Here is an 18,070-nt window from a genome sequence, read left to right as displayed (position 1 = left end):
GCCCGGTGGGAAACTGAGTGAAATATGCTGATAAAGCACTGGCAAATTGTATGTTCCTGGTTGTTTCCCCCTCTTGCAAACATCCCCCACCTTCCCCACACCTATGCTCCCTTATTCTCAATGTACCTTCTTAACATTAATCTGAACCACTAACTTCTCCACAGGTTAATCTTAACTTCAGGAAACAAGTGAATTGTGATTCATCACCGTCCTAGACCAATTAAACTAACAAAGGTCATCTTGTATTCTGCAATTATTTCTAATAATTCAACTGCACAATAAGTAAAATAACATACAAGGACTTAGTTCAGAAGTCTGAATCTTTCCTGTGGGGCCTGGGGTCTTTCTGCTAGCCCCAACTGTATCAAGCATTACAAGCTAGAGAGACAAACGAGTAATATCTATACAAGGTGAAAGTTGTTTAAGATTGATTATTTGGGCGCAGACCATAACTTCAATTGCTTGCAAAATCCTAGCCTAAAATCAAGTTTTGCATGATATACAATGAATATCTCAACATCCCTCAAAACATATTGTCCTCATCCAAAGAATAAGGTATATCCATATCGCCTCTACTGATTCAATGGAATTAGTTATGTTAGACTTTGTAGCTTTTAATAAAACTGACTTGCTTTTTGGAACTATCCACATAAAAACAAATACTTTGTCTAAATCAGACATTTAAAAACCCGTTCAGTGCTTGCTTGCTCTGATAGATCTAAGGGATGTAAATCTCTGTTTGTCCTCAATTGGTGCATTAGCCATAAACAAAGAAGAACTGCAATACCAAATTGGCAATTTGTCAAATTCTAGGTGGTTTTATATTAAACCCCAAATAAGGGTTGAGGACTGACCACATTAATTGCACTTAACAACAAACAGAAAAGGGAGATTTTGGAATGTAAAGGTTGCCCTACAGGTAAGATGGCGCAGTGTAGTGATTTTCCTGGCCCCATCCCTCAAACAGGCTCCCCCCCCACCTCCAATAGCAATAAAACAAATGAAGAATTCAAACCTATCTCCCAAAAGGAAAAAGAATTGTGCCCAAGCCAGGTATGTCACCTATTCACTATTTGGCTAAATACTGGAACAAATGACAGGTTAACTGTTTTACAGTTGAAATAAAATAATACTTAACCATTAGATCTTATACTTAAGAATGTGATTAAAATATATTTTTAATTTAATAGAATTCCATTTTGTTTTAAAAAGTGACTCCCCCCCCCAAAACTCCTATCAATTAGAACTGTCAGTTTCTTAATATTTGCAAAACACAGATTTGGGTGCATCTGGATTCCATGAACATGTAAGCCTTCTATGTTTACATCTGTTAATACTTTACACATCAGTCCTAAACTAGATCAAAGAGTCTGAACAAACCAGTTTATTATACAAGCGCACAGTAAATAATGAGATGGCTATAATTTCTGGTGTTTTACAGGCAATAGTTTTGAACTACAGTAAAGATTATAGCTGACAGTACAAAATTCAACTACCATCACAGGTTAAGTTGCAAAGAATTTAATTTTGCTGTTATAGCCTGTAAATATTTGTAAATAGTCATAGTAAAGGGTAATACAGTACTGTTTGGACTTTAATGCAGTTGAATCAAAGAACTCGAGTCAGAATATCTGGTTTTGGATCCTTCTTTGTGTCGTCCACAATATTTTATTTTTTGATAACTTCCTGTTTAAGTTTTTCTGCCAAATGTTTCCTTTTCTGTATTTTCTGCTTTTCTTCCTCAGAAAGATTCTTAAATTTAAAAAAAATGTAAATTAGTGTTCATTTTATTTCTGTAAAATCTAGAAAGTATAATTATACTCATCACAAGATTGCTACAATGCTATTTCCCTTTACAATATATGAAGATCCCTTCTTCACGTGCATCAATCATTCCATAATGACCTCCAGTGAAATTTGTGCAGCTGAAGGCATGTGGCAAGCTGGTAGGGGTAAGACATGAAATAAGCCCTTTCTTTCCTTCCACCATCAACTAACTCCCTCAACAGTAATAATACTGTTTCCTCTAACAACCTGTCTGGAAGCTGACAAGTCAAAGTTTACATGGCATGTTGGACCTTGAACCTGCCAAAAGTTTAACAAATGCATTTTGATCACTGATTTCATGATTTGAAGGTACACTAGTCTTAAATATAGTTGTTTGGTACTTGAGTATTGCTGGAAAAAAAAACTTTGTCAACACTTCATCTTGAACTCATTAGGACATTTACAAGAATACACAATAAGTTTATACTGCATAAGAAGAGAGTGCTGATTGCTTGGCAAGTGGACTTTGATTGGTAGAGGTGTTGTCATGGAGAATGCACCAGTTGATGGTGACTGACAGTTTAACTGCCAAGCATTGTTTAAAATTTAAACCAAGCAGCTTGACTCCTGATAGGAGTGCTCAGGGCAATGCCTTGACCTAAGAATGTGTTGAACATATCTGTTGTACACAATGCTTCTTGCAGCTGCCTTGTTTTTCTTAGAACTATCCAATCAATCCCTTTAAAAAGAGAGACAAAAGGATCAAATTGATTCTAACAAATTAGTGCTACCTGTATTTTAAGTGCTTACTAACCCACTCTCAAACTGTAAATTCTAATAGGGCAAAGTAACCCAATTTATCCTATTTGCTATACAGAAAATGCATTAAGAAAGTGAATGGAAACTGAAATAACAGGATGAAATACAGAATCATGTTAAAAATAAAGCTTCTGAAAGGAAAACACAAAATGATTTCAAAAAGGAACATTTTTACTCATTGGCCTTCAGTTGTTATATCCTTTGGCTAGATTATCAGAAATTTGAATTTAAATTGAGGTTTTTTTCAGCTTTTTAATTGATTGCAATAACTAAAACTCAAATTTAAATATCTCTCCCCTGCCCTGTTTCCTTCCCTCCTGTCCTGAACATTTACACGGCACCCATGGCATTTCTTAGAACTATCCAATCAATCCCTTTAAAAAGAGAGACAAAAGGATCAAATTGATTCTAACAAATTAGTGCTACCTGTATTTTAAGTGCTTACTAACTTACTCTCAAACTGTAAATTCTAATAGGGCAAAGTAACCCAATTTATCCTTATTCCCCATTTTGAATTTGGGCATTACGTTTGCTACATTTAACTCCATTGACACAATTTACAAATTGGCAATAGCCGCTGCTATTCTACTCTTGATTTTCAATAGCCTGGGCCAGGTATATACCATAGAGGCTTGGTGACTTATCCATTTTGAGATCCACTATATTTCTCAAATCTATTTTTTTTCCATTTAACTGACAATTGGCTCATATCCTCCAGTACTTCACTTACATTCTCAGTTCCATCTATACATCAGTAAAACCTGATGTAACAATGTTTATTTAATGTATAATCTCGTGCCACATACACAGAGCACTATAATGGTACTGAAGTGGATCTTAAATCTGATACTATGGTCCTGGTTTACCAGGCAGAAGTGATCCCTGTGCTTCTCTTTGGAGACTTGGACAACTTACAACAGGCACTTTACAACAGGCACTTTAAAGCAGTGCAGAACTACCACCAGAGTGTCTTCGTAAGATCTTCAAAATCCGCAGACAAGATGGGCAGTACAACAGCAGGGTCTTCTCCCAAGCTAACAGCATTGAGGTGCTAATCACTTTGGTACAACTGGAAAGGACACATACTTTCTATGCCTAACACCAGACCCCTGAAGTTCTTTTCGGAATGTGGTCACAGGAACGGACTCCCAGGAGGACAATGGAAATGCTTTAAAAATATCCTCAAAGCATCACTAAAAGGTCAAACATCCCCATTAACTCATGGGATTTCCTGGCCAGTGAACGACAAAAATGGAGAAGGTTCAGCCAGGAACTCACTGGACAAGGAGGCTCCAAAAATATCCCCATCCTCAATGATGGGGGAGCCCACCATAGCGGTGCAAAAGATAAGGCTGAGACATATGCTACAATTTTCAGCCAGAAGGGCCAAGTGGATGATACATCTCAGCCTCCTCCAGAGATCCCCGGCATCTCTGCTGCCAATCTCCAGCCAATTAGATTGACTCCATGTGATATCAAGAAACGGCTGAAGGCACTGGCTACTGCAAAGGCTACTTGTCCTAATAATATTCCGGCAATAGTACTGAAGACTTTTGCTCTAAAACTTGCCGCACCCTTAGCCAAGCTGTTACAGTACGGCTACACAATGCTGGCATCTACACAGCAATGTGGAAAATTGCACAGGTGTGTCCTGTACACAAAAAGCAGGACAAATCTAACCCGATCAATTATCACTCCATCAATCTAATCTCCATCATCAGTAAAGTGATGGGAGTGGCACTTGCTTAGCAATACCTGCTCACAGATGTTCAGTTTGGGTTTTGCCAGGAACATTCAGCTCCTGACCTCATTGGTTCAAACATGGACAAAAGAGCTGAACTCCAGAGGTGAGGTGAGAGTGATTGCCCTTGATATCAGGGCCTCATTTGAGTGTGGCATCAAGGAGTCTTTGCAAAACTGTAGTCAATGGGAATCAGGGGGAAAACTCTCCGCTGACTGGACTCATTCCTAGCACAAAGGAAGATGATTATGGTTGTTGGAGGTCAATTATCTCAGCTCCGGGACATCACTGCAGGAGTTCCTCAGGGGAATGTCTAAGGCCCAACCATCTTCAACTGTTTCATCAATGACCTTTCTTCCTTTGATTTGATTTGATTTATTGTCACATGTTTCTTGCACACTATACAGACAAAGCATACCATTTATGGAGAAGGAGACGAGAGAGTGCAGAATGTAGTGTTACAGTCATAGCTCGGGTGTAGAGAAAGGTCAACTTAATGCAACGTAGGTCTATTCAAAAGTCTGATGGCAGCAGGGAAGAAGCTGTTGCTGAGTCGGTTGGTACATGACCTCACACTTTTGTAGCTTTTTCCCGACGAAGGTCAGAAGTGGGGATGTTCGCTGATGATTGCACAATGTTCAGCATCATTCGTAAAGCCTCAGGTACTGAAGCAGTTCACGTCCATATGCAACAAGACTTGGACAATATTCAGGCTTGGGCTGACAATTTGCAAGTAACATTCATGCCACATAAGTGCCAAGCAATGACCATCACCAACAAGAGTGACTCCCCAAAACCTGTCCACAATCTACAAGGCACAAGTCAGAAGTGTGATGAAATAATCTCCACTTGTCTGGATGAGTGCAGCTCCAACAACACTCAAGAAACTTGACACTATCAAGTACAAAGCAGCCTGCTTGATTGACATCCTGTCCATAAACATTCACTCCCTCCACCACTGATTCACAGTAGCAGCAATGTGTGCCATCTACATGCACTGCAAGAACTCACCATGGCTCCTCAGACAGCACCTTCCAAGCCTATGACCACTACTATCTGGAAGGACAAGGGCAGCAGACACATGGGAACATCACCATCTGGAAGTTCCCCTCCAAGCCACTCACTATCCTGACTTGGAAATATATTGCCGTTCTTTCACTGTTGCTGAGTCAAAATCCTCCAACCCCCTCCCTAATAACACTGTGGGTGTACATGCCACAGTTTGTTCAGTAGGTGATCTCAGATAAGCATGGAAGAATAAAACAGAGGCACAAGGGAAAAGGAATGGTGGAGTATGAATGTGTTATCAATGGACAACAATAAGTGCACCTTTCAGCAACCAGATCAATTGATACATTGGCCAGTTATCTGCTTTTGGATTTTATGGTGTCCTCCAACTTTGTCATCATTTTTCTGAGTCTGTACACCTGGATTTTCACTACTCCAAAAATACCCTTATCAGTCCATCAGCCAACACTCTATCCTCAAACAGTTTCTGGGCTTCACTTGTCTCTAAATTTGTACAACAGCTCATTGATGTTTCATACTGATTCCTAAATTGTCATTATTTCACCATGCACCCTCCAATTTTAACTCAGGAGGAATGTAGGTGTGGGTAAGAGGGTGGTTGTGGGTGAGAGGGTGGGAGTGGATGAGGGTGGGTGAGGGTGAGAGTGGGTGAGGGAGTGTGTGTGTGTGTGTGGGGGCTCCCATTAAAAATGACAAAAAGGTAAGACTTGGAAGTATTTGTTGAATAACAACTTTTTTATTATAATAAATGTAAACATACAAGACATAGAAATATCTTTTGTTGTTTTTGTATGTTTGTATCTATTGTGCGTTAATAATAATTTTTTGTGGTTTGGTTCTTCAACACAATAATAATGTTTTTCAGGGGTTCCTTCAGTACCCTTGGAAGGTCAAAATGATTCCATTGCTGGAAAAGTTTGGGAAACCCTGCCCTACCTCAATCTTCAGCTCTTCTCAACTTTCCTGTTCTCCTGCTGCAACTTTCCTGTTCTCCTGCTGCCGTCCTGACTTACTGTTCGATAAGGTTACAGCTTCCCTCTTTGCCTTTTTATATCCTTCAGCAGGTTGAGTGGGACAATCAACACTGCCTCAGTACAACCAACAACCTCAAATGCCTCATACTACTATCTTGTCATCCTTCCTGCCTAGTGTGTCCACTGGGGGGTAATGTTACCGTCCAGCTCAATCTTCCCACTGCTGATCCTGAGGACTCTGTCAGCAAATCAGTTCTCATCACCCTTCTAAGCAGCTTCCTTCAGAATGTCCCTTCACTTGCGAACGAACACCTTTGTCAACCATGAACATCAACATCTTGACTTTTCAGAAACCTGGCTGAGAGACGTGGACATCTCCCATCTTGATGAAGCTACATCCTCCACCAGTCACTCCATCGATACCATTGTGGCGCTTAACACAATATCACATCTTGGCCTGAACCCCTTCTCCTCATGCACTTTTTCCTCCTTGAACATCTCACCTCATTCCACCCTCTCACCTCTCTTTCAAAATCATCATTCTATACCTCCCTCCCAGAGAAGATAATTTTCTCGCTGAGATTTCTCCACTGTTTTCTTCCCTCAGCCTCTGCACTGAATGACTTATCATCCTCAGGGATGTCAATCGAATTAGGCAGCCTTTGTCTCGAGAGATAATGATTTGTGCCGTGGTGGTCAACTTCGTGCTGAGCATTGCCTGGTGTGGCTTAGAAGCCCCATTCTGGCATGGCAGTCTCTGCCCCATTTACTGTAGATGAAAGCAGAGCTGAGTAGATGCACAATTCACTGATCTCTGTTTTCTCTGGGCCCTCTTCCCGTCAGTTGAGCTTCTCCTTTCTGCTTGCTTCTTCTAATGTCCTTCCAAACAGTCAGTATCCAGAGGTTGCAGCCATCAGTGACTGTCTCCCAGCTGTCAGTGTCAATCTCGGCCATCTTCATATCTTGCTTGGTGTCTTTATAGCAGAGTTATGGATGCCCAGGAAGTCATGACCCAGTAGCCAGTTCACCATACAGAGGCTCTGTGGGTATACAGCCTTCATCCATTCGATGAATGTACCAATCCAGTGCAGATGTCGTTAGTTTAGCAACAAATGTATCATATGAAATTGGCATGCTCCAGTTAATGTGTGTGGGGACTCCCATTAAAAATGACAAAAAGGTAAGACTTGGAAGTATTTGTTGAATAACAACTTTTTTATTATAATAAATGTAAACATACAAGACATAGAAATATGTCTTGTCTTCCAAGTAATGCCAAGGGTATGTCTGAGACAGTGAAGATGGAAACCATTTAGCTTTTTCTCCTGCCTAGTAGATGTTGCCAGGTCTCACCACTGAAATTGACAGGCAGTTGGTGTTCTCAGTCAGTTTTCTATTATTCCACTGTCTCTTACTCAGGCTCAATATTACAGCTGTAGTTTTATCAATATAGGTGTTATTTTCAGCATCAAGTGACAGATTGTGGAGCCCAGATATGTGAAACTATCAACAACCTCCAGCAGCAGATTGTCAATGCTGATAGATGGCAGTACGACAACATCCTAGACCGTGACATTTGTCTTCCTGATGCTGATAGTCAAATCAAACTCTTTACAAGCATGAGTGAGTCTGTCCATTTGTTGATGAAGGTGTTCGTTGGTATGGAATGCTAGTGCAGCATCGTAAGTGGAGAGCATCTATCAGATGAGGACTTGGTGTACCCTTTTATCTTGAATCTCACATGAACAAGACTGAACACCTTTCCATCATTTCTGGTTAAAAAAAAGACACCTTCTGTAGATGACTTGAAGACATGTGATAGTAGCAAAGAGAAGGATATACCAAAGAGTGTCAGAGCACAATCGTGTTTGACCCAACCGTGGATCACAAAGGGTTCTGACATTGCTCCATCATAGCTGACCTTACCTATTGTGTTGTCATGTAATGTAGCGATTCCATTGAGCAGCTTTGGTGGGCAGCAAGTTTTCTCCAGCAGCTTAAATAAAATGGTCAAATGCCTTTGGCTTCAAGGACAGGTTCCATCACAGTGCTGATATTAGCCTTGAGCCTCCACTGCAACTCATCATGCTGTTATAGGCTCCCTGTTATAGGCAGCTGGGGTGAACAAAGTGGGTGGAGAGAGGTCAATAGTGAAGAAGTGATTGCTTCAGGGCAGTGGAGGCAGGGAGAGTTTCATGGGGTGGGTGTGTGTATGCTCTTCCTGGTCCACACACTACTACAGAAGAAATTACTTCCCACCTCCCACCACCAGTCACAGTGACTGGAAACCCGCAGTCCTTAAATGCAAATAGTTCCCAAATTCTATGGCACGGAGCCTCAATTAACTATTATAATTACCAACCCACACCTTTACAGAGACATACCTATCAACCCAAATCTGCTGTGTTGAACCAGATGTATGCATATTTGGTTTGGGTTGGGTTAAATCTGAAAGAAATACAAAACCTAAGGTCCTAAACCTCTCCTGTGCATTCTTGAGAGGGAGTGGTCAAATTTTAATCTCATTTATTTCTGGAAAGACCATGGCCGGAATTCTCTGGCTGTTCATGCCCTGCCACCACTGCCAGTGAGAACGAGATCAGCCAAATCTCCATTCACTGCAGCGGGAACGGAAAATCCCAACTGCGGGCAAGGTCAGAGAATCTGCACCCATGTTCCAGCTTCATACCTGCTCAAAATTCAATTATCCAAGATGCAACTATTTGTATCTTGTCCGACGTGAAGTCTCATCCTTGTTCACCCAAACTGGTTATCATCTTCATCCTCAACTCTCTCCACAGCCTCACCCCAATGCCTTTCTCAGCTGGTACCTCCTCTCACACTTTTCAATTTCTGTCCTTCTATACAACACATTCATCTCCACCTGTAGCACTGTAAAAGAGTATTTTGCAGTGTCAAAAAATGTAAATGATAAATTAAGTAAAGATTAAAATAATTAGAAAAGGGTAGAAACAAGTAAATAAATGGATGGAGCATGCAAATTAGGTATAGCTTTAGTGCAGCTGGTAAATGTTAAGAAGAGGTAAAGTTAACCATTCAATTTAGTGTTCACCCCTATTTTGTTAAGCAGTTAAATCTTATGAGCATTTATGTAGATTCACTACTTGCCCTTTTAGTTTCTCTCCACTGCTAGTTTTGTGAAACCTTTATGCTGGCCATTAAAGCTTAGACTTTATTTTAAGAAAGGGAAGAAGATCTTAATGTAGATTGATGCTAAGTATGAAAGCGTTGCATTTGGAGGATGCATGTGTACCTCTGTTCAGTTACTCTAATGTTGTCACCCACTATGACAATAAAGCACACTGCAGACTGCAAATGAATTCGCTTTACAATTTTATCGACTAACAGTACCTCTTTGGTTTCTAGTGTGGGTTGTGGTTTCTGGTTTTCTGGATTTTTTGTTAGTTGTTTTTCTCTTTGTTCTTTCTTCATAGCTACTAATTTATCCCTCTGTTCCTTAAGATATGTTGCTCGGTCATGGAGCTGCCTCCTCTCACTCTCAGAAAGTTCCTGCCAATGAAGAATGAACAGAATATTAGTAATTTTGGATTTCTTTGTTGAGTCAGCATGACATCTGTGATGGGGTATGAGCAATATTGTTGTTATGGCTCATCCTTAATTACACCGAGGACATTAAGAGTCAACAGTGACGTTTTGGAATTAGGTCATGTGTTAGCTATGCCAGCTGGAGTTGGCAGGTTGCTTCCCTGAAGGACATGAGAGAACTGGTTGGCTTTCTGGATGCCCATCCATAAATTAGTGGTATTTTATTAATCAATTATATGAATTGACACAGCAACCTTAAATGTCATTATTTTCCAATCTATTGTACCATAATTTTCAGCCTGTGGTTGACTTAATGCATCCAAAGTTACATTTGTTGAAAATATTGAAATTAATATTGAGGAAATGGTGCTTAATTAATATAAATGAACATGCATCCATCATGTAAATTGCCTAGAAAAGGCTCATCAAAGCATTTTGACTATTAGCCTATCGGTTAAAATAGAAGCATTTCCTATCGTTTTTGTACAATCCTCAGCACCAACATTGTGGTTCAAAAGTCACTAATGATGTAAAGTGATGGCATATTTTTTCACCTGCAAAAATAGCTTGCATGGATGAATGAAAGCGTGCCCACTCTGCACATGTGGGTAAGGGAACCAAAGCCTCTTTAAATAAATGAGCAAATTCATAATTTGGTCTACAGTATACAAAGACCATTAAATTGTAAATTAATTCACATAATTGTTCAAATACAAATCTAATAACTTTGGAACAGTGTAAAATCTACTTTTTTTAAGAAAGGAAACCATCTGCATTTTACATAAAAGAATTGTAACGTTTTCCATAATGATTTATACAGGAAATTAATAAATTTCTGTTCTGAAAAGCCTTATTGTAAAAGGTGAAATGTTGTGCAAAATCAATCAATAAATTCAGGACACATATATTTACAGATAATATTTCCACATCCAAAGAACCTACATTTGAAAGCTTCAGATTGAGAATTCCCCCAATGTTTCAGTGGTTGTCTATCGATATGGGGAGAGGCCTCCAGCTGAGCATTAGGAGCTCGAGGAAGATCTGACACATGCACATCTGCGCTACTTGTGCTGGAAGTTTAAAAATCCAATTGCTTCCTGCCCATACAACTCTTGCAATTCCATTGACACTGGAATCAGATGGTCACGTACATGGAGACTTGGCTCTTCGGCTATACTTATCGCGGATTTAAACCAGTAAAACAGTTGGAGTGTTGATGCATTCCAGAATCCACAGCAAAGTTCAACCCCCTTCCTGGCAATGTTCAGATCCTTCCCTAAAACCACACAATGTTAACCACACCCACCTCCCCATCCTGGCAATGTTCAGGACCGGTCCTGGCAAGGTTCAACTCCCCTTCGACCACCAGACAACATTAATCATTCACCCTTCCCTGCCCTGGCAATTTTCAACCCCACCCCATGTTCAACAACAACCCCCCCTCCTCCTTCTGGATAATGCTCATCCTCTCCCACCCCTGGACAGTGCTCTCCCCCACCCCAGAGAGTGCTCACTCTCTCCTGGACTTTGGACGGTGCTTTTTCTCTAATAAAAGCAAAATATTGCGGATGCTGGAAATCTGAAATTAAAAAAAGAAAATACTGGATAAACTCATCAGGTCTGGCAGCATCTGTGAAGAGAAACAAAGTTAATGTTTTGAGTCCAAATAATCCTTCCACAGAATTGAAGAAATGTAATGAATTATATAAAAGGTGGGTGGAGGGGGTGGGGCAGAATAAGGATAGATCAGGGTAAAGGGGAGATTGACAAAGGTGTCATGGACATAAAACAAATGGGAGTGCCATCAAGGGATGAAGAGTGCAAATCGTGGCAAACGGTAAGATAGCAGAATGAACTCAATGTTGAATCCAGTAGACTGTAACGTGCCTCGTAAGCATGGCATGACCCCAACCTGCCGGTCACTTGCTATTTCAATTCAGCATCTGGCTCTCATGCCCACATATCCGTCCATTCTAGGCCTCCTGCAATGCTCCAGTTATACCCAATGCAAACTCGAAGAATAACACCTCATTTTCCAAATAGGGACATTACAGCCTTCTGGACTTCATGTTACCAGCAAGACTATCAGCAGACAATGCAGGGGAAGAATTAGTCATTGGACGAGCAACACGCAGTCAGCTGCCAGGCTAGTTTAAATTCCCAGTTTCAGTGTGGGGCGCAATGAGTGACAGGTAGGTAAAGACAGTGAGCGAGAGAGTGTGGGGCAGTGAGAGTGAGTGAGAGAGTGTGGGGCAGTGAGAGTGAATGAGAGAGTGGAGCACTAAGAGTAAGAGTGTGTGTATGGGGCAGTGAGAATGTGAGAGAGTGTGTGGGGCAGTGAGAGTGAGTGAGTGTGGGGCAGTGAGTGTGAGTGGGGCAGTGAGAGTGAGTGAGAGTGTGTGGGGTAGAGAGAGTAAATGTAGCCATATGAACGGAGTGGGAATGGAGGGATACAAAAGAATGGTCTAGTTTGGACCAGGGAGCAGTGCGGGCTTGGAGGGCCAAAGGACCTGTTCCTGTGCTGTATTGTTCTTTGTTCTTTGTGTGTGTGGGGCAGTGAGAGTGAGTGAGAGGGTGTGGGGCAGTGAGAGTGAGTGAGAGTGAGTGGGGCAGTGAGAGTGAGTGAGAGTGTGTGGGGCAGAGAGAGTAAATGTAGCCATATGAACGGAGTGGGAATGGAGGGATACAAAAGAATGGTCTAGTTTGGACCAGGGAGCGGCGCGGGCTTGGAGAGCCGAAGGGCCTGTTCCTGTGCTGTATTGTTCTTTGTTCTTTGTGTGTGTGGGGCAGTGAGAGTGAGTGAGAGGGTGTGGGGCAGTGAGAGTGAGTGAGTGAGTGTGGGGCAGTGAGAGTGTGTGGGGCAGTGAGAGAGAGTGAGTATGGGGCAGTGAGAGTGAGTGAGTGTGGGGCAGTGAGAGTGAGTGAGAGTGTGTGGGGCAGAGAGAGTGAGTGAGAGTGTGTGGGGCAGTGAGAGTGAGTGTGTGCGGGCGGCAGTGAGAGTGAGTGAGAGAGTGTGGGGCAGAGAGAGTAAATGTGTGTGTGGGGCAGTGAAAGTGAGTGAGTGAGTATGGGGCAGAGAGAGTGAGTGAGAGAGTGTGTGGGGCTGTGAGAGTGAGTGAGTGTGTGGGGCAGTGAGAGTGAGTGAGAGAGTGTGGGGCAGAGAGAGTGAGTGAGAGTGTGTGGGGCAGTGAGAGTGAGTGTGTGCGGGCGGCAGTGAGAGTGAGTGAGAGAGTGTGGGGCAGAGAGAGTAAATGTGTGTGTGGGGCAGTGAAAGTGAGTGAGTGAGTATGGGGCAGAGAGAGTGAGTGAGAGAGTGTGTGGGGCTGTGAGAGTGAGTGAGTGTGTGGGGCAGTGAGAGTGGGTGAGTGAGAGTGTGTGGGGCAGTGAGAGTGAGCGTGTGTGTGGGGGGCAGTGAGAGTGAGTGTGCGTGTGGGGGGCAGTGAGAGTGGAGTGTGTGGGGCAGTGAAAGTGAGTGAGTGTGGGGCAGTGAGAGTGAGTGTGGGACAGTGAGAGTAAATGTGTGTGTGGGGCAGTGAGAGTGGAGTGTGTGGGGCAGTGAGAGTGAGTGAGAGTGTGTGGGGCAGTGAGAGTGAGTGTGTGTGTGGGGCAATGAGAGTAGTGTGTGTGTGGGGGGGGCAATGAGAGTGTGGGGCATTGAGATTGAGTGAGAGAGAATGTGGGACAGTGAAAGTGAGTGAGTGTGGGGCAGTGAGAGTGAGTGGGGCAGTGAGAGTGAGAGGGTGTGTGGGGCAGCGAGAGTGAGAGGGTGTGTGGGGCAGCGAGAGTGAGAGAGTTTGGGGCAATGAGAGTGAGTGAGTGTGGGGCAATGAGAGTGAGTGTGTGTGGGGCAGTGAGAGGGAGTAAGTGTGTCGGGCAGTGACAGTGGAGTGTGTGGGGCAGTGAGAGTGTGAGAGAGGGTGTGGGGCAGAGAGTGAGTGAGTGTGTGGGCAGTGAGAGTGAGTGGGTGGGGCAGTGTGAGAGAATGTGTGGGGCAGTGCGAGTGAGTGGGTGGGGTAGTGAGTGAGTGAGTGTGTGAGTCAGTGAGAGTGAGTACGCAAGTGTGTGGGGCAATGAGGGTGAGCCTTACTGCCAATCTCAGAATTCTCACTCACTCAAACCACCCTACATCAACATATACAAATGTATCACTAACAATGGGTAAGGGTGAGTGAGTGAGCACATTGAGAATGTGAGTGAGCCAGACACACACACACACTGATCCCTCTCACCTGATCAGTTTTATTAATTAATCTTTTTAACTTAGCAAATTAATCCCCCGAGTGAAATGGTTGGACAAGCCTTGTTTAGAGGATACCATAGATCTGCATTCTGTGATTTGCATCATACATTGGTGAGATATTGGGCAAGAGCAGGCTGCAGCCAGAGCAGAGGGCAAGGATAGTGTCGGTGCCAGCTCATTGGAGGGTGAGGTAATATACAGAGTTCGCTACAGAATATTTAGATGAGCATTCTGATAGGACAGCTAAAAAAAGGATTCACATGCAACTAAATGCTTGGTACTTTGGGAAGCCTGCTTTCAATGTTGAGGAGCATGGATTAGTTTGGCACTGACTAAGCACTGGCTTTATGTAAATGTTTGAACACACCCTTTCCAATATTGGAGGTGATACCCATCTCTATACACTAGTGGACTGAACCATGATGCAGCATTTGTTGTCTGGTTCTGCAGCTTTCATTGCAGCACACACAGCACCACCCAATGTCCGAGTGCTAGCCTGCAAGCTGAGACTGTTGTCAACAGTGAACGTGTGGCTAACCCTGTCCAGAGGTGCTTGAAGGACATCACAGCAGTCCTGCAATCTGTCCTCCAACAGATATTAAGATTGTTGAGGCTTTGCTTCAAGGGAGCAGTGGTTATTGGGGACAAAATTAATGGTCACTTGGGCAAATATAAGGTAATTGAGGAAAGTCAGCACAGATTTGTTTAAGGTAAATCAGGTTCGAGTTTGCTTGTTTTTTTTTTGATGAGGCAACAAAAAGGGTTGATGAGGCTAACGCTGTTGATGTGGTGTACATGGACTTCCAAAAGGCATTTGGTAACATGCAGTGCAACAGACCTGGGATCAAAGTTAGAGATCAAGCAATAAAAGGAACTGTAGCAACATGAAAATTGGCTGAGTGACAGGAAACAAAGAGTGGTGGAGGGTTATTTTTTGACTGAAAGAAGGTTTATAGTGGGGCTCCCCAGGGATTGCTGTTAGGATCCTGCTGTTCCTGATATATTAAAGATCTAGACTTGGTATACAGGATACATTTTCAAAAATTGCAGATGAAACAAAACTTGGAAGTATTGAGAATCATGAGGAGGGTGTAGGGCTTCAAAAGGACAGTCACATTGGTGGAATGGGCAAAGAAGTGGCAGATTAAATTCAATGCAAAGAAGTGTGAAATGATTCATTTTAGTTGGAAGACTTAGAGGCAATACAAAATAAAGGGTACAATTCTAAAAGGAATGCAGGAGCAGATGGAGCTGGGATATGTGCATAAATCATTGAAAGTGGCAGGACAAGTTAAAAAAGGTTATTAAAACATACAGCATTCTGTGTTTTATCAATAAGGGCATAAAGTATAAAAGGAAGGAAGTTTTTAAACTTGGATAAAACAATGGTTTGGCCTCAGCTGGAGTATTGCATCCAATCCTGGGCACCACACTTTAGGAACGATGTGAAGGCATTTGAGAGCGCGCAAAAAAGATTATTGAGAATGGTTTCAGGGATGAGGTGCTTCAGTTATGTGGAAAGATTGGCGAGATTGAGACTGTTCTCTCTGGAGAACAGAAGGTCAAGAGGTTATTTGATAGAGGTATTCAAAATCATAAGAGGTCAAGACAAAGTTGATTGTTTGAAACTGTTCCATTAGTGGAAGGACTGAGAACCAGAGGGCACAGATTTAAGGTAATTGGCAAACTAAGCAATAGAGCCATGAGGAAAAATGTCTTTACACAGCAGGTATTGATATTCTGGAATGCAAAGCCTGAGAATGTGGTGGAGGCAGGGTCACAGGGAAAATGCAGGGGAGTGGAACTAGGTGAATTGCGCCTTTGGGGACCAACACAAACACAGTAGGGCGAATAGCATCCTTCTGTGCCGTGATCATTTTATGATTCCATGACTAGTTGAGATAAGAGTATAGTTTTTATTCATGTTCTTTACTTTTAAAATTATTTTATTTTAAACCATGAACCTTGTGCCTTCATTCCTTTAGTGAATGTCTGGGCTTTTGGCTTCCCAAACAAAAAATATTAAAAACGTTACTAGACTCTACTGGGATCATAACACTGGACAAATTGAAACTATAAGTCAAAATTTTCTAAACCTCTAAACGAAAGTTGATAAAATTTTAGAAAGGACAAAAATTGGCAATAATTTCCTGGACCTCATTATTTACTGGGATATTGGAACAGCGTACAATCATGACTGTGCAGATAAAATATCTGAAAATGGAGCCTGAAAGGGAGAGAGGTAGTAATGGTGTGGGGCATGATGCATATGGTAAGGCAGCTGCCACGTGGCACAATGAGGAAAAGTTGTGCAAGCTCTAGTCAAAAATCTTTGCTCTGATTCTCTCAGATTTGATATTCATACTACCCATTGTACACAGAATAGGATATGAAGAAGAAAGTAATTGAGCTTTTCTGGGAAACAGAAATTAAGTGAATGGATTCTTATCTGGTTTCAGATTTTACTTAAAATGGAATTCAGCTCTCCTGCACTTACCATATCTGAACCTGAAATTCCAGCTTCTTTTTTCGCCTGCTGTAGCCAAGCTTCTGCTGCATCACTTTGCTGCGTTGTTTTTTCTATTGTTTCAGAGGGCAAAGGTTTTTCTTCTCCTTTCACTGGCACTCTCAATGGTCCTAACACTTTTCTGGTAATTCCATTGCTTTGCCCTAGTAAATAACCAATAAATCAAAATAAACAAGGTAAATTACCATGGCAAAATATGGAATAGCCACTCCAGTGACCCTTACACCCAAAAATACATTCACTTCTTCATCAAATTAGCTTGATCATGAACTCTTGTGCCATTGTGAAAGGGAGATATCTGAACATGCTAGCTATTTTTAGTTGCAAATTCAAGCATGTAGAAAAATATTTTTCCAACAAATTTAGAGCTAAAGAATGCTTTTAATTTGTACTCATTTGTGTGGTAAAACATTAACTAATGTTTGATAGCATATCAGTCAGCACCATATCAGAAAACAACTCACACAGACCTGAATTGGAGACTCCATGATGTATTCAAAATGGCAAATAGATTCCAGATTCACAAGTTCTGTCCCCATATCCAGCAGAAATCATTTTCACTGGTGATGGGGTGGCACATGACTCACACATGTGGGAGACCCTGAACTCAGTTCAAACAGACCTCATTTTCACAGCAGCAAGAGCCTTGTCCCGCATTGTGTGAATTACAAATCTTTAGAGAAGTCATAAATTCTCCGGAAGGCAGATAAGGTCTGTAGAATTGTCCAGCTTTCAAGTTAGTGAAATAGCCAACCTTTAAAAATTGAAAAAAAACTGCCTGCATGTGTCTGAGAATTGAAAAAAACTATGTTCCATCCGTTTCAATAGCTGTTTGTTGATATAACCCTAAGTGCTAATATTATAGCATTATTAATGTTTGACTACTTTCCACAACCTATCATAATCACAGTGGGGTACTGTAATTTCACCACTGGCACCTCAAAGAGCTTGTTAAAGGATTGGCCATCTTTGATGTGGGGTTGTAAATATAAAGGTTTATTTTTATATGGAATTAAGTACTTGGGGATTTATATGTATTGAATGAGCTTTCGTGCATGAGTTTCTTTAATATAGTGAAATCTGTAATACATATTTATGAATTTATTTTTCTCTGCCTGAGGCCTGTCCACTGGATACTGGATGAGTTGGATTGGTGCAAGAGCAAAGAGTGGTGGGTAGGGGCTCATGAGTTGGCACCAAGTGCTATAAGGACCATGGGGACAAAGGTTTTTATTAAATAGGATGTGGCTAGGCCAGCAATTGTTGCTGATGCCTAATTGCCCTCTACAAGGTCGTGATGAGTCGCCTTCTCAAACTGCTGCAGTTCTTGTGGTGTAGATACTGCAATAATGCTGTTTGGGAGTCTCAGGATTTTGACCCAGTGACAATGAAGGCGTGGTGATATT

General features: G+C 41.9%; 1 protein-coding gene across 2 annotated transcripts in view; it reads right to left on the bottom strand.

The window, feature by feature from the left end:
* Window positions 1-896: 896 nt before the first annotated feature.
* The window catches only part of cfap36 (cilia and flagella associated protein 36), a 94,238-nt gene continuing 77,064 nt past the window's right edge, over window positions 897-18,070 (bottom strand). Inside the window, exons 8-10 of one of the 2 annotated variants that reach the window (XM_078229891.1) lie at window positions 16,635-16,807; window positions 9,703-9,861; window positions 897-1,752 (exon numbers count right to left, since the gene is read on the bottom strand). In XM_078229891.1, the coding sequence (XP_078086017.1) occupies window positions 1,669-1,752; window positions 9,703-9,861; window positions 16,635-16,807 (416 nt within the window). In that variant the 3' untranslated portion in view covers window positions 897-1,668. The remainder of the gene's footprint in view (window positions 1,753-9,702; window positions 9,862-16,634; window positions 16,808-18,070) is intronic. The other variant, XM_078229890.1, reaches the window with a different exon arrangement.

The sequence above is a fragment of the Mustelus asterias genome, chromosome 15 (genome assembly GCF_964213995.1).
Source record: "Mustelus asterias chromosome 15, sMusAst1.hap1.1, whole genome shotgun sequence".
Taxonomy (NCBI): domain Eukaryota; kingdom Metazoa; phylum Chordata; class Chondrichthyes; order Carcharhiniformes; family Triakidae; genus Mustelus; species Mustelus asterias.
The sequence above is the reverse complement of the archived record's forward strand: the minus strand, read 5'-3'. Positions and strand labels throughout refer to the sequence as shown.